Raw genomic sequence first — 14,646 nt, forward strand, 5'->3', positions numbered from 1 at the left:
TTCTCAGTCTTGGACTCTGTTACGTAGCTATGAGTGACTAATAGTTGAGTGACTAAAAAGTGAATATCTATTTAATTTTTACTGGATCTTCAAGCAGTCCCTTGGATCATCTTTTGTCTGTTTATGGCCCTTTACTTGACTTTCGCAAATAGAACTCATTGCATTAAAAAAAAAATCCTGTAACCTACTAAATCACACAATTTTGTTATTTTGATTGAAACTTCTCACATTTATCTGTAAATATTTTAGCCAAAATCTAATCCAAAGGTGAACAACACAAACATCTACAGAAACAAAGATTGCAAAGTAGCGTAACATAACAGGCATGTTGCTGTTAAAAGGGAATTTTTTCCCCTCTACATATAATATTTTGTGAGGGGTTTGACATACCAAAAGCATTTGAAAACCAATAGACTGAAAAATAACACAACAACTGACATGAGTTTCTAGTTTTACTAGGACAGTTCACATTTTTTGCTTTCTTGACAAAAAATGCTTTCACTTTGAATACACCCTTATCTAGGTGGAATATTTGCCATTCATTTTTCATAGTTTATTGGATTAGTCATTATGGATTTAAAAAAAACCCCACTACAAATAGTATCTTTGCCTTAAATAAAGATTCATTAAAAACACAGCAATCTAACTCCAATTTGATCATGTAGTCATGATAAAACCCGAATCTATCCCCAAAATGGTTTTCCCAAGTTGTTAAAGGCAAAAAACAGGACTTTGGTGTTTTTCTAGTAGTGACTGGATGTTATTCACAGGAATGAGATGATTCTGTGAAGGCGCTGGCACAGAAGTGACCACAGAAGAGACCAGTGAAGCCCAGTGAATGGTGATGAAACAGAGTGACTGAGAGCCTCTTTAACTCATTCTCATTGATCCCAGCTTCAAATACCTGAACCACATAAGAGCCACAGACACATTCCTCATCTCTTATCCCATTCCCACACTCGTTCTAACGAATGGGACACAAGGCCTCTTTATCTTTACTCGTGCTGCTCATTAATATCGACATAAAGCAGCGTTCTGCACTCTGCAACTGTTTTTCCTCACTCTCTCTTATTTTTCACTCATCCATTTCCTTTCCTATTCTCTCTGACCTGCCATCTCCTTACATGCTCCTAACCTCCCCACATCTTACATCATAAATATTACTCATCATGTCATCCCTTCCTCCTTCACTTTCCCTTTCATTTGTGCAATTCTTCCTCTCTATCACCGTCTCTTAATTTTCTCTGATTCACACTGATTTCTCTTTTCCAGTCTGACGCTGCCTTTTTTCCCTTCCGTCGTATAAATCCTTTCATTTCTGATTCTACAGGTGGTGGGATGGAGGAAGGATGTGTTGCCATGGATACACTCTCAGCCTGTCTAGGGTTGATGTAGTGCTCTGAACCCAACAAGAACGACATACATACACATAAAACATACACTAACACACTCATGGACAAACACACACACATGCACACTAAATAATACAACATTTGTCTGTGAAGGTTGATCTCAAAGTTTTGTGCACATTTGCTCACACATGAGCTTTTCCTCCACCTCTTTTCATTTCAGTGACAGATTTGGTACAAGTCCATATACGCATCTAAAGTTACACAGTTTGTTTTCCTCCTCTGCTGCAACAAATATGGGTTTATGAGAGCGCAACAGCACACTCAACACCCTCATCTGAAATTTGAATGCCAAATTTTTTGGTATTAATTTATGAATGGTGAGCGGGAATTTCGTACAACAAGGATATCTGCTGCATCATTTTAGGCAGTTGCATTTAGGTGCCTTGAGCAATGAGTGGATGATTTCAGTCTGCTAGTAATTTGTTACCATTGTACAAGGAGTAGCTGGATGTTGCATGTGGACCTTGTTTCTGTCACTAGTATTGAAAAATGGTCAAACACTCGAAGCAACTTGCCCTCTGCTTCCCATGGAGACTACAAAAAATGTCATTATAAAGACTGTAGCCAGATCAACCTTAACTCCCACTACAACCAGCTCACTCCAACTGTCTCACTCATCCACACCCAACAAGTTTCTTATAAATTGGGGTCAAGTATTAAGTTTTGTATCTCATAGTTTAAAAGGGAGAGAGAGAATGATCAGAACGCTCCTCTACAAGGACAATTTATTTCAACGCTTGTAGAAATTTCAGGTCAAATAGCATTGTGTTCAACATATAGCATTGTGTGAATTAAGCAAAGATCACACAAAATCATTGGTACTGACAAAAGAGGCAAAAAAATGATTCAAACTGTTTTGACATTTACTAACTCAAAGTCAACTTACTCAGCTTGTAGCTGCCATTAGAATGACACAAACAGGAATTTTCTTATCTTATGTCCTTTGTCTCTACCTTTCAAACTCCTTACATATATTTCAAAAACTGAAGTGTTTTTTTTTAGTGTTTTGTTTAAATGACAATGATCTGGTTAAGTTTGTTTATGTGTAAATAAAATGTGTCTTGATGGAAAGTCATCAAAGGTATGACGTCTGTGAAGGTTCTCAGTCACTCAGGTCATCGTAGTCTAAGGAGGTTGGAAAGAAAAGCGTCTGGACTTCCTTAAGTTGCTTGAAGACGTTTCACGTCTCATCTGAGAAGCTTCTTCAGTTCTAAGGTCAAACAGTGGAGGGTTCCAGACTTGAGCCCTGTAGGAGTGTCCCCCCAAGAGGGTCAAGGACCCCATACTGATCCTCTACCTAATCACATGAGCCAAGGTGTGAAAACGGGTGTAGCTCGCATTCAGCCAAGGTTTCGGGTCAACTCATTGTGAAACCTGGCCCTACCCTATCATGTGAATTCCTAAGGTCAACAGGCCCAGGATGTGAGTGGGCGTTAAGGTGTCTGGGCAGGGATCTCAAAACTGGGTTATAGATGGCAGACAGTAGGTGTCGTAAGCCACCGCCTCTGTTCAAAGATGGTCGTTCACAGTGGACATAAATGGTATGACGTTTGTTTTTTTTAATTAATGGGATAACAATAAACATCTTTCAATGGTCCAAACACGTAGCCAATCACAGCAAGAACTCCATGCAAATGCTAGATAGTCTGTTTTGGAAAGCTTGGGAAATATTTAAATATATAACTTTAGGAGTTAAATTGGGTCTGGGTTCACCAGCTTGCAGAAGACGATGAATAAACATGAAAAAACTGATGTTTTGACCCATCCATCCACCCCAGCCTACTCCCCTCATAGTTATTACAAAAGGCAAACCTGTTTATTTTGCATGAACCACAATGCTGCTGCATGCATGAATGAATCAGTCAGATGTACACAGATCAGCATTTACTGTTAGCAGGACCTATATCTATCTGGACATTGTAATATAAGACTCTGATGCTGCAGACCCTGTGCTCATTAGTGTCAGAAATACTGGATTTAAAATGTTTTTGTCATGTTACCATGACAATTTCCCAAAGCCTGAAATCAGTTTTATTAAGACTAACTCTGATTAAACAATTTATTTAATGTCCAATCACTTAATGTGCTTGATTGGTGATAAAGACTAATTGCCTGCCTGCCTTGTGTGATACTAGAGTTTACTGTCATGCAAATTTGACCGTAAACTGTGAAGCAAACATCACACAATAGGAAAAAAAAACCCACTATGTAAACTATATAAACCCAGCTGCATAATTATGTCCTTTCCTTCCTGGTTGTTAGCCACGACAGGTGTGTGTGCGTCTGTGTATACGCTCACAGTGGTGTGTGATGGGCAGACTGAATGTTAATATGACAACCTGCAGTAGAGGCGGGAATGCACACAGCCAGCTAAGGAGAGCTGGTGCACGAGCATGAACTCAGTGACTCGCATCACCAAGGACACGCTCTCAGACAGGCAGTCTAGCACCTACATAACACATTAAAAACAAACACATTTTAAGAGAGATAGACAGTAGAAAGCTGCTACTCTGTAGTACTGGTAACACAAAGAGACAGGTGCAAGCCTACACACAAGCGAAAAAAGATCTGATTCATCTTTCATACATTTTTCACCTTTTGCCTCACACACACACTACCTGCATAAAGACAGAAACATGTAAATTAATGTTCAAGGGTATGCAGAGTTTGAGTGCGCCAACTCAGCACTGCAAAGGAAAAAAAAAGCACACATCCTGTATCATATTGTCTTTGAGGGGGGAGAAAGGACAGAGGCACCCAATCACTGTCAAACTGCTCATGAAACTTTGTCAAGGATTTTCATGACTCTCTTTAGTCAAAAAAGAAAAGGAAAGGAAAAAAACGGCAGAGGATCAATGCCAAGGACGGTTACTGACAACAATCACACCTGTGAGTCAGAGCTGCAGCAAAAACACCTGGGCACAAGGATGATGACATAAAAGGGAAGAAAATGAAAATAGAGGGACACAGGTGAGCTTTAGCAGTTTTTATCTGTTGCAAGATTACCAGTTTCACCATATCAAAGGCAGACCGTTCTCACTCCAGCATATCAGTTTAATTCTTCTCATTATTCTGTGGCAATTTTTAAAGCTTCAAGGCTATGTAAGAATATTTTTCCCATGTTCCTCTTTGTAAACCCAACCTATGTTGGGTACTTCAAACAGTGCAGTGTTTTAGCTATGAATGCAGGTGACTATTGCGTTAATTTATATTACATACTGTACTTGTCCTGATACAAATAAACATTACACTGCAAAAAACAGACGTCAATGAACACCACCAGCCTGGAAGAAGAAATGTCAGATGTGGGCTGTAATTCACAGGTTGTGGAACAAGGAACGGCGAGTGTAGGTGGACTCTGTTAATTCTGCTGCACTTGTGGACTCACTTTCTGAGCTCTTGTTTGAAACAATAATATGAGCGACACTAAGGAGCAGCTGTTCCAAGTGCAGAGGTGGGTGGTTTATTTAAATGCGACAGCCCTGAGACTGGGCGTCTTAATAAGTATGGCAAAAATAACTCCGCTGTCACTTTGGTGATTTTGTCTACAAGAACAAATTAAGTCATCGCACCAAATGTGTGGAACTGATGCAGTAAATTTGCACGTTCAATCACACTCCAACCAGCGAAACCATTTAAACTACCATCAGTGAATAAATGTGATTACATTCAGCAGGAGTTCTGGTATCGCACTCTGCATTTATCTTCATGTTAAAGAGTTTTTCTTGCAGTATTGCTGTTGTTCAATTTTTTAAAAGCCACAACTTTTCTCAAATAAACACAAGAACCTTTAGAAATATGAGACTGACTGCCCTTCCAGAGATACCCAACAGTTTCTGAATCAATTTATAATTTCTTTACTATGCATAATGAAAACACTCAGTGTTCACATAAAATAACTCAACATACTTTGCGTTCTATTTTCATAGCTTGCTGCTCCATTTGGCTCAGTGTCTGCTTTTAAGGACATTATTCACTTGTGACCTCAATAAGCAAAATCTGACATTTAGTTTTATTAACTTAACAAATTATGCTTGTGTCATGATGTATCGCTGAAACTATAAGCAAACTGGTACCACTTTGCCTGGAACATACAACACACATTTTAGACTTTTTGTCCTTTTTCACTGGGCATTGCTACTTTTCGACAAATCACACACACACACACTTTTGTATAGAGGACAGTCTGTCTGCACACACACAGCAATGCCAATAAAGCCTGGACAGCAGCTGGTCGGGTCAAGCCCGTGGCCACCTGCGTATGCTAGCAGTGATCTGTGGGCAGATCCAGGTGTGAGGATATTTCAGGTAAGATTAGGATCATATAGGTTCCTAACAAACAGATTTATCTGGGATGAAACACATAATAGCCAATGACATGATAATGCTTTGTACATAAGTCATCACATGTATAACTGTATTCATATAACGCTTCCTATACTTGGGATGCAACTTTGCATTATTTCCACACACCACCAAACAGTAAGTAAGAAAGAAAAAATGCTAAAAGTATCAAACAGTACCTTTAAAATACTGCAAAAGTGCACAACTTCAAAAGTTAACGTAAAAGTTTCATAACATCCTGCTTGACTTATATCGTAAACTGTGGGCAGATTCACTTTGTGCTGAATACTACTTTAATCAAATATCCATCTGTGCCCTCATGTCAGCCACTGAAATTCAGATCTGTGGAATATCATCACTGTCGGTCACTGGGATATGTATGCTTCATAATACCAGGGGATGTTGCTTTGAGATCAGCTAGCCTTAAATCAGCTGACAGGAGCAGATCGGTGTAATACTTTCAGCAGGGCTGACTCTGTGTTATAATTGGCCCCGAAATCCAACTGAAACTTTTCAAAGATTTGGTTATGTTGCAAATATGTAAGAAACTGATTTAAAATTATTTTTCCAAGACTTCGAAGAGGAAGAAAAGTTAAGACATAGCTTGGTAGCTGTTGGGTAAGATGGGGTCTAGCTGGTTGTTCTTCACTTTAGCAGGGGTTGAACAACTGCCTGTTTGAAGAGAAATGATAGACCTAGAAGTGCTGATGAAGTTTATTTTTTAAGATTTCAAATGAGACTTAAATCTTGTCCTGTTTCCATTTTCTTTCTGATCTTCTGCTAAGAGCTCTAGTGGCGTCACTGATCCAGGGTGACTGTTTAGGCCTGGGATTCTTCGGTTTATATGGAGTATGATTCTCCATAACTGAGGAGCAAGTGGTGTTTAATAAATTAGTAAGGTCCTCAGTGCTGGGATAGGGCAGGGGAGCCTGTACAGTCCAAATATCTAAGGCGGCTTTGAAGGCCCCACAAAAACTGTTAGCAATGGAGGAATTAATATAATGTGACTGGCGGAAAGGGAGATGTGGTTTTTGTAGGGGAGAGAGGGAGCAGCACATCAAAAATGACAGAGAGCTGGTCTGATAAACAAGCATCAGTTATGTTTGGATTAAAAACTGGAATACCAGATAACTAGGTCTATGGTGCAGCCCAGTTTGTGAGTGTGTGCAGAGGGATGTGACCTTTATATGAACTGATGTGAGTCTCATACAGAGCATTAAAAGGCAAGTAGTATTGTTAATGATATGCATCACATCCAATGCAATATGCAATCCATGTTTTTAATATGTTAAAGCTTTTTGTGTCACTTTTGCTAAAGCATCAAAATAAAGCTACTAAGTGTATTACAGGAAATAACACAGTCACAGTGAAGTCACAAGCCCTGGTACTCCTTCAGTCAGTGCCAAGCCTGGATAAATGAGGAGGGCTGCATTGGGCATAAAATATAGAATAGAGGAAAATGATATGCTGGGGTTACCTCACAAAGCGATCAGCTGAGAGAAGAAGTTGAAAATGAATCATTTAAAAAAAAAAAAAATCTTCAGAGTGTTGCATCACAGATTCCTTGTTCTGATTCAAGGAAGACAAAATGGATATCACTGCTGTCTTTTCATTTTCTGTCACTTTACTAACAAGACCGTTTGTCGCGGCTAATTGCTTCCTGAACTCTGCTCTTTATACACAACTGCAGCGTTTTGGAAACGCCAGCCATCAATCCTGGCTGCTCTGCATGTCCACGACACACTCATGCCAGCTCAGATAGAAGATATGATGCAATATATAAAATCACATCACTTTCTGTACTTTCTTATAAAACCTGGAGTGCATATGCAAACTCTGAACATGTAACAAGCACCAAGGCTAACTGTATATGAGCTGCAAGGTGGCATGAAGAGATGAAGACTGCTTCTATGTGCTGAGTTTAGACACTATTGTTTCTGGAGCCAATACTAAATTGGCTCCACTGGAAATCAAACACTGCGCCGAGTATGAAATCATTATCCAGAAATAATGAATAGACAGTACAAATAATGATAACATCTACAAATTAGAGCTGGTAATAAAAGACTACGTCCACTCTCAGTGGACACAGACACACACATGCATGTATGGTCAGTAGGCGGAGAACCACCAGACTTGGCAAGAAATGTAAGCATTAGCCAAAAATCCAACCAACATTTTGAACTTAATGGAATTCAAAGCGCGATCGCACATTATGCCCGTGATATGAACACACTGTTCAGTGGATGTGTGTGGTTTCCATGGAGACCAAAAGGTGGAGGATGAGCAAGTGCAAAGCCATTGTTCACCAATAACCAGAGCATAGACGGAGTAAATTTTGTGTTGCTTGCTTTTTAAAATAAAGAGGCTGGACTGGGTTAGTGGAGTCATGGAGGGAGGATTTGGCTTGAAGATTAACCCAGTGCACATCAAAGATAATCTGTCAACATGCAGATATGTGTCAGCAGGCCAGAAGAGAAGAGACACTGAGAGAGGAGGGGGGAGATGAAGGGAGAGCATAAGATGAGGAAAGGCTGCGTAGATTCATGAGATTCATTACAGAAACAAGCGCTGGACACCGTTACGCCATCCATCACATATCAACCACCTGAAATGCTCATAGGGGATGGGACGACGGGAGAGACGGCGACATAAAAGTGTTAAACACACAAGAGGGAGGAGGATTGCAAATGGCCACGGGAGAAAAAGACGACAGCAAATGAGTGACGGGTTTCTGGTCGGCTGTCATCATCTCAGCACAGTTGGCCTTGGTCGTCTGAGCATCAGTCACAGATGTGGGGCAAGCTGCCGCCTCCTTATTCACCGGTGAAGCGAGAAGATGTGATGATGATGATGATGATGATGTGCGTGTATGTGTGGATGGAGAAGGAGGAGGGGGAAGGATTGTTAGCCCAAGGTTGTTTTATGTTGTCTGCACCACATCAGCTGACCTGTTTTTGTTATCCATCCACTTAAGGTTGAGCTGACACCAAATGCCTGCTATAGTGTGGACAAAAGACCCTAAATGAGTTATTGGTACTCAAGTTGAGTTTAAGGTGATCAAACTGTATTTTATTACCCTAAAATTCTTAGCTTGACCCACAAAGGTGATGATGAACAACAGCTGCTGAACGAATTATATTTTCTTACTGACATTTGAGGGCTTAAGAGGTTGAATCATTAGCTCATTAGCACCTGGTGCTAAACTAATATGGTGAATTTGGGAAAGAATATATGTGTTCATCATGTTTAGCTCAAAGCAGTGCTGCCCCTACACTCTAAAACAGATGATAGTGTAGCTGTGAGGAGATTTTTTAATGATTCCACTGCAATAACTGATTAATATTGCCAAAAAGATTTAAGTTTGGAGTCGTGATGCAATATCAATACACACCTTTAAGGGAACTTCTTAATATTCTGACAAATGTGCATACAGCAAAGACACCACTGAGTTACTGCGCCCAGATTAGAAATAGTTCCAGCAAATAATTTTAGAGATGCATGTAGTTGAATGTTTTTAACTTTTGGGGGGGGGGGTTCCAGTTGTCCTAGAAAGCCTTGCAGCATTATTAATCCTCACATATAACTTTGCTTGGGATAAATACATTTAAAAAAAATATTCATTTAAATGAATCTAAAGCTCTATCATCAATGTGCATTACATTGCATGGGTAAGGTTTGAAAAACTTTTAAAATCCTTTAAAAACTGGTTTTCATCATCACACTTTAGTGTGACAAAGCAGGAGAAACGGCCTGCTTGCATCCATGACATTAGTGCGGGAAACTGGAACAAAGGCTGCTGAATGAAATGACATAATTTGGTCGGAGGGTTAAGTCATTATTTTTGTTCGGCTGCTGCTGAATGTGTAGAAAGCTTCCAGACACATTTATGGATTTTGCTCAGTATTAAACAGGCGGACAATAAAATATGTGGCTTTAACCTCACAATCACACTCCATGAATTTCAGCGAGCGTTATGAAAGGAATCAGCCAGATTATATTAGATTATAACGCCAGACTGATTCCATCTCGTGCACGCTCCTGCATTATTAATCTGACAGCAATGTAGCTCGGCCGTGCGCAATGAATCTCAGACAAAGACACACACACACACACAGGCAGAGGCAGAGAGCTTTCTTGTCTTTTTTAATGTTTTTTCCCCTTCCTCTCTGTGTATCAGAATGTCCGTTCAGATCCCTTCATGAATTATTCATCAGGTCCCCCCCGGCCCTAATCCTCGCCTTTGTGTCGCTGTAGTGCCAGTGCGCCTCCAGGGAACCGGTTTACTGCATCGACTGGACGCTGTCACTGCCACAAATCTCTAAATTCTCTCAAAAATGTTCCTGCTGCTGCTTAATGTGTGCCCGCAGTGCTCAAAGTGATGATTTACTGAGTTGATTTGTCGGTGACTGACGTCCAAAATGCCGCCGTGTCGGTGCATCGGCATGTCTTTAATGCTGGAGCCAGTTAAACGGTTTTTAAACCCTCCCCTGCTGCATAATGACTTACATTGCTTGCAACACTGAACACTGAGAACATATAGTCGTATACTTCTATGACATCCCCATATAAGCCCTTCCACAGACTCACGGTAATATTTTAACTTATGTCTTAACACCCCCTCTTGCGCCGTGTCCGTATGGGTTTAAATTGACCCAGTTGTTGCCTCCTCTGGTGTTTCCATAATATATTCACGAGGACTTAAATTGCCGACTCGTGCGTTTGTCCTGACCTGATTTTGCTTTATGCCATTTTTGTTTCTCGTAGCATCTCCATGACATCCCCACTGGGACCTGTGTTCAATGGTGAGCTTTCCGTGACCTAATCAGGACATTTTCTCTCCTAAAATGTAAAGATTCACACGAAATTGCACAGGAAGCCCTACAGCGTGATGTCCAGGTGACAGCTGTTTTACTGTCAATAAAATGTATATATTTATTTAACATATAGCCCATTTTCGACGACGCATCCTCCGAAATCAGATTTATTTCAGATTGCATTGATTAGAAAATGACCAATAAAACGTTATTAATATGGCACCCAACTGTAGTCTATTGAGTGTGAAGTGTTGCCTAACCTACAATCAGAGCCTCACTGACCTCCTTTCTGGCTGCCCTGTGGGAGTGTGTTAAGGTACCCTGACTTGCTGCAGCAGCAAGAAATTTAACAAAAAAAAAAAAAAGAAAGGAAGAAAGGAAAAAAAAAGAAAAATCAAGGAATAAAACATTTTGAGGTGATTAAACTGGACAGTGAAGGGCAGTTTCTTACCGCGGACAGACAACGGGATCAAGTGCAGAGCCAGGACGCACGACAGCAGCGTTAGTCTCCAGCATCCCGTGCAAAAGATCGCTTGCTTCTCCTGCATCCTTGCTGTAGAGTGATAGGCTTTGATGGTCAGACGAAAGAAGAGAGAATCCTTTTTGTTATAATTTTAATAACAAGAGAGTTCGGTGGAGGTTGCAAAAAGTAATCCGGACAAGTGGAGCTGCTGATTTGCGTGCGGTCTAGACTCAAGCCTCCCCGCGCTTCTCCTCCATAGCCGCTTGGTCTCAGCTGTCTCCGCGTATCTGCTCCGTTCTTTCACTCGCTTGTTCAAGGCAGTGAGGCTGGTTACGGCTCCATCGCCAAAAAGCGGCGGTCGGAGACGGCGGTGGTGGGGTGTTGGTGGTGGTGGTGGTGGAGGCGGGGGTTACTTTTGGGGGAGTAGACGCACGCCGTGGCTCGGTTTAGCTCGGAACGGATTGGTGCTTTGGGCACTTTGTGACTGAGAAGGGAACAAACGTACGGCGGTGTGCAGTGCGCTCGGCAGCCTTCTCATCATCTGGGGAGGAGAAAAAAAGGGCCGGTGATGCCCCCCTCCTCTTCTTCCCTACGCCCCCATCCTCATCCCTCCTCCCTTCCCTCCCTCGTTCATTTCCCCTTGAAGTCTCCCTACTCCCCTCATCCTCCGGTTTCCTAAAACTTTCCCCGACTTTTTCTATCGCCAAAGCCCTTTTATCCATCTTGCTTATCCATAAAACATTTTGTCTCCCCCCATGTATACATCTCCTACAATATTCTTCCTTCCCTCATATTCCATTTCGCCCCCTTTCCAGACCCTAAACCTCTACTTTTGCCCATTATTGCTGCCATCCTTACAATTTTCTCTGGCATTATTTTCCTCCTCACTAAGTCAAAAAAAAATCTTAAAACACAAACAGAACAGAGCAAGATGTATGGTAAAAGTTCAAAACAGTTAAAACGCTATGGATAATAATCTGTGCTTGACATAAATTGAAGTTCGCACAGCCCAGGCAGCTACAGGTTTAGTTTATGATTCCTAAAGAAGTGCTTTGACATCTAGGGGAAGCATCCATCCCCAAGTTATCAGCTAATCAGCTGTAGTAACTCACTAACTGATGGTACATTTACTGCACACATTTAGCTTGGAGGACTGATTCAGTCTCCTTCACTGAGCAAAGAGGCCTACTACACCTGATGCTGGTCTTTTGTTGCCTAAGCATCTCCCACTAGCACACGTATATATATATATATATATATATATATATATATATATATATATATATATATATATATATATATATATATATATATAATCCTGGCAGCTTCCTCTTCTTCAAAATTCTTGTCTTTGTCTCTATTCTTTCTAAATCCATCCTCTCTCAAAACACATTCCCTCCTCCTTTCTCCATTCATTTTGAACTCTTTTTTTCTCTAGTTCCTCATCCTAAGGCACTTGCCCTTTCCCCTTTTTTCTAAAAACAAGTGAATCCTTTTCTGGGTGACTCTTTTCTTCCTCTCACAACTTTTCCACCTCATTTCACTCTTTTTTAAGGTCAACATGGAATGTTGTCTTCCCATTGTTGATGGTTTATTCTTTCCATACTGTTTCATTCACCTCTCTTCATCACCCCCTCTTTTTAATGCCTTTGTTTTTTGTCCTTCTTCCTCTGACTCATTATACATACATTAATTCATGTATTTATTGCAGAATATATCTCATTCTTCATTTTTCCAAAAACCTTTCCCATTCTTGTTAAAACCTTTTATTCTCATTCTTTAAGAAAGTTTCCCTCCTCTTCTTCACTGATTAAGTCAAAGCCTCCTTTTCCTTCAATAAACATTTTCTTCGATTTTCCACCTGCATCCCAAGACTTCTCACTTCTTCCCCGAGAGTCAAAGTTTTCCTCATCCATCACTCTTCCATTCCCACTTTTCTTTTTCTAAACTTTTCATCACCTCCACCCTCCTTCCAACCCTTTCCCACAGGTTGCGATCATTTGCTATTCATCTGATCATGCTGGATCTCAATAGAAGTGCACTCTTCACTCTGGCCACTTTTTTTCCGACGAAGGAGATCAATCACTATCGAAGGAGCTTTACTTTCCTTTGTTCACTGCATATGCGTCTCAGAGAGAATGAGGTAGTTTGAGATCATGTTAAAAAAAAAGTGTAGTGCAGTCAAAACAACTAGCTTTGTTTGATGGTGTGACACAGAGACTCAAACAAAAGAGGGGGAGTAGGCCTAGAGGAGGGATGGGGGTGTCTGCGGTGAAAAGAGGGGGATGCACATGGTGATGAATGCCCAAGGGCCTTGGGGGTAATGATCGTGGTGGGGGTCGTGGGCATTCTTCCACACAAAAACAGCATAAAGGAAGAGAACGAGGCTGGGCAACAGGAGGTGTTTTGTGCTTGGGTGTGCATGTGTATTTATATTTATACATATATGTGTGTGTTCTTGTAACACTACTTGGCTGCTTATGTGCATCTGTGCATTTGAAAGCAGCAGCAATGGCAGATTTTGGATTTTTTACTAAATGTTTAGCAGAATAGAAAATGTGTGCAGTGAATTGTGAAAAGTGGGTCACAAGGACAACTTGGCAGCTTTGATTTAAATAATATAAAATATTACAGATCCAGCATGTAACAAAGACCTATCCTCAACCAAAATACTCTTCATCTCCCTCTCTCCTTCCACCTCCTGCAATGACCCACAGAAGCTTCAGTGTACTCATGACCACAACAATAATGCATCCACACTGCTGACCTTTCTGTTCATTTCAGCTTTCATCTGATTTTCTGGGCGACTGCTTTATCTATTCCACTGTGTGATGCCACTGACAGCAATGCTGGACAGAGAAGAAATAACAAAAGTTGCCCTATCTGGTATGAAAATTCATTTCTGGTGCATTTCAGAACAATCTTTCACCAAAACGAGATATCTCCCAAGTCTAATAAACTGGTTTATTTGCCTTTTCACCAGTGTTTTCTTCATCTCATTCAGCTGTTTGCATTAATGTTGTCAGTTGGCAGGCTGAATTATTGGTCCAAAATTCATCATTTTTATAAACTAATGATTTTGGAAGATGCAATAAAGGAGAACTAAGGTGTGCAAAGCAAGATTTCCACGCTAACAGTCTAAGCATGCTGGTGTTTCATGGGTATCATGCCCATAGTTTAGCAGGATAACATATCAGATATGGCCTATGGTGAATATGTAGCATTAGAGTTAGAATGAATCCTAATCAGGACCAAATCTCAAAGTAGAAAAACTAAAGAGTTACATTTCACAGATTTTTGTTTTCTCCACATTGTGAAGAGGTAACCTTAAGTTACCAACAATGAAGAGATTCACATTTTGGCAGATGTAGGTCAAGTAATTAATTAATAGAAAGGTAAGTAATAGTATGAAACAAAAAGGATTAGGTGTTATGCTGCTCTGATGAGTACTGCTTCATTTTCCTTATTTGTTTAATTTTTCTTATTGAGGAAACTGGAGCACAGCACTGTTGTCCTCGGGATTCCCATATACTTGTTTGCCATTCACCTAGGGACCATTTTTGACCCGAGGACAACACAAGGGTTACAATAGAACAAATTCCACAGAAGG

At 40.6% G+C, this 14,646-nt stretch overlaps 1 protein-coding gene across 7 annotated transcripts in view; it reads right to left on the reverse strand.

Moving 5' to 3' along the window:
- Window positions 1–11,582, reverse strand: part of cspg5a (chondroitin sulfate proteoglycan 5a) — a 58,718-nt gene extending 47,136 nt beyond the window's left edge. For all 7 annotated transcript variants that reach the window (XM_026183823.1, XM_026183820.1, XM_026183822.1 and 4 more), the window contains exon 1: window positions 11,025–11,582. In XM_026183823.1, the coding sequence (XP_026039608.1) occupies window positions 11,025–11,121 (97 nt within the window). In that variant the 5' untranslated portion in view covers window positions 11,122–11,582. The remainder of the gene's footprint in view (window positions 1–11,024) is intronic.
- Window positions 11,583–14,646: the final 3,064 nt, after the last annotated feature.

Source organism: Astatotilapia calliptera, chromosome 11, assembly GCF_900246225.1.
Source record: "Astatotilapia calliptera chromosome 11, fAstCal1.2, whole genome shotgun sequence".
Classification (NCBI taxonomy): Eukaryota; Metazoa; Chordata; class Actinopteri; order Cichliformes; family Cichlidae; genus Astatotilapia; species Astatotilapia calliptera.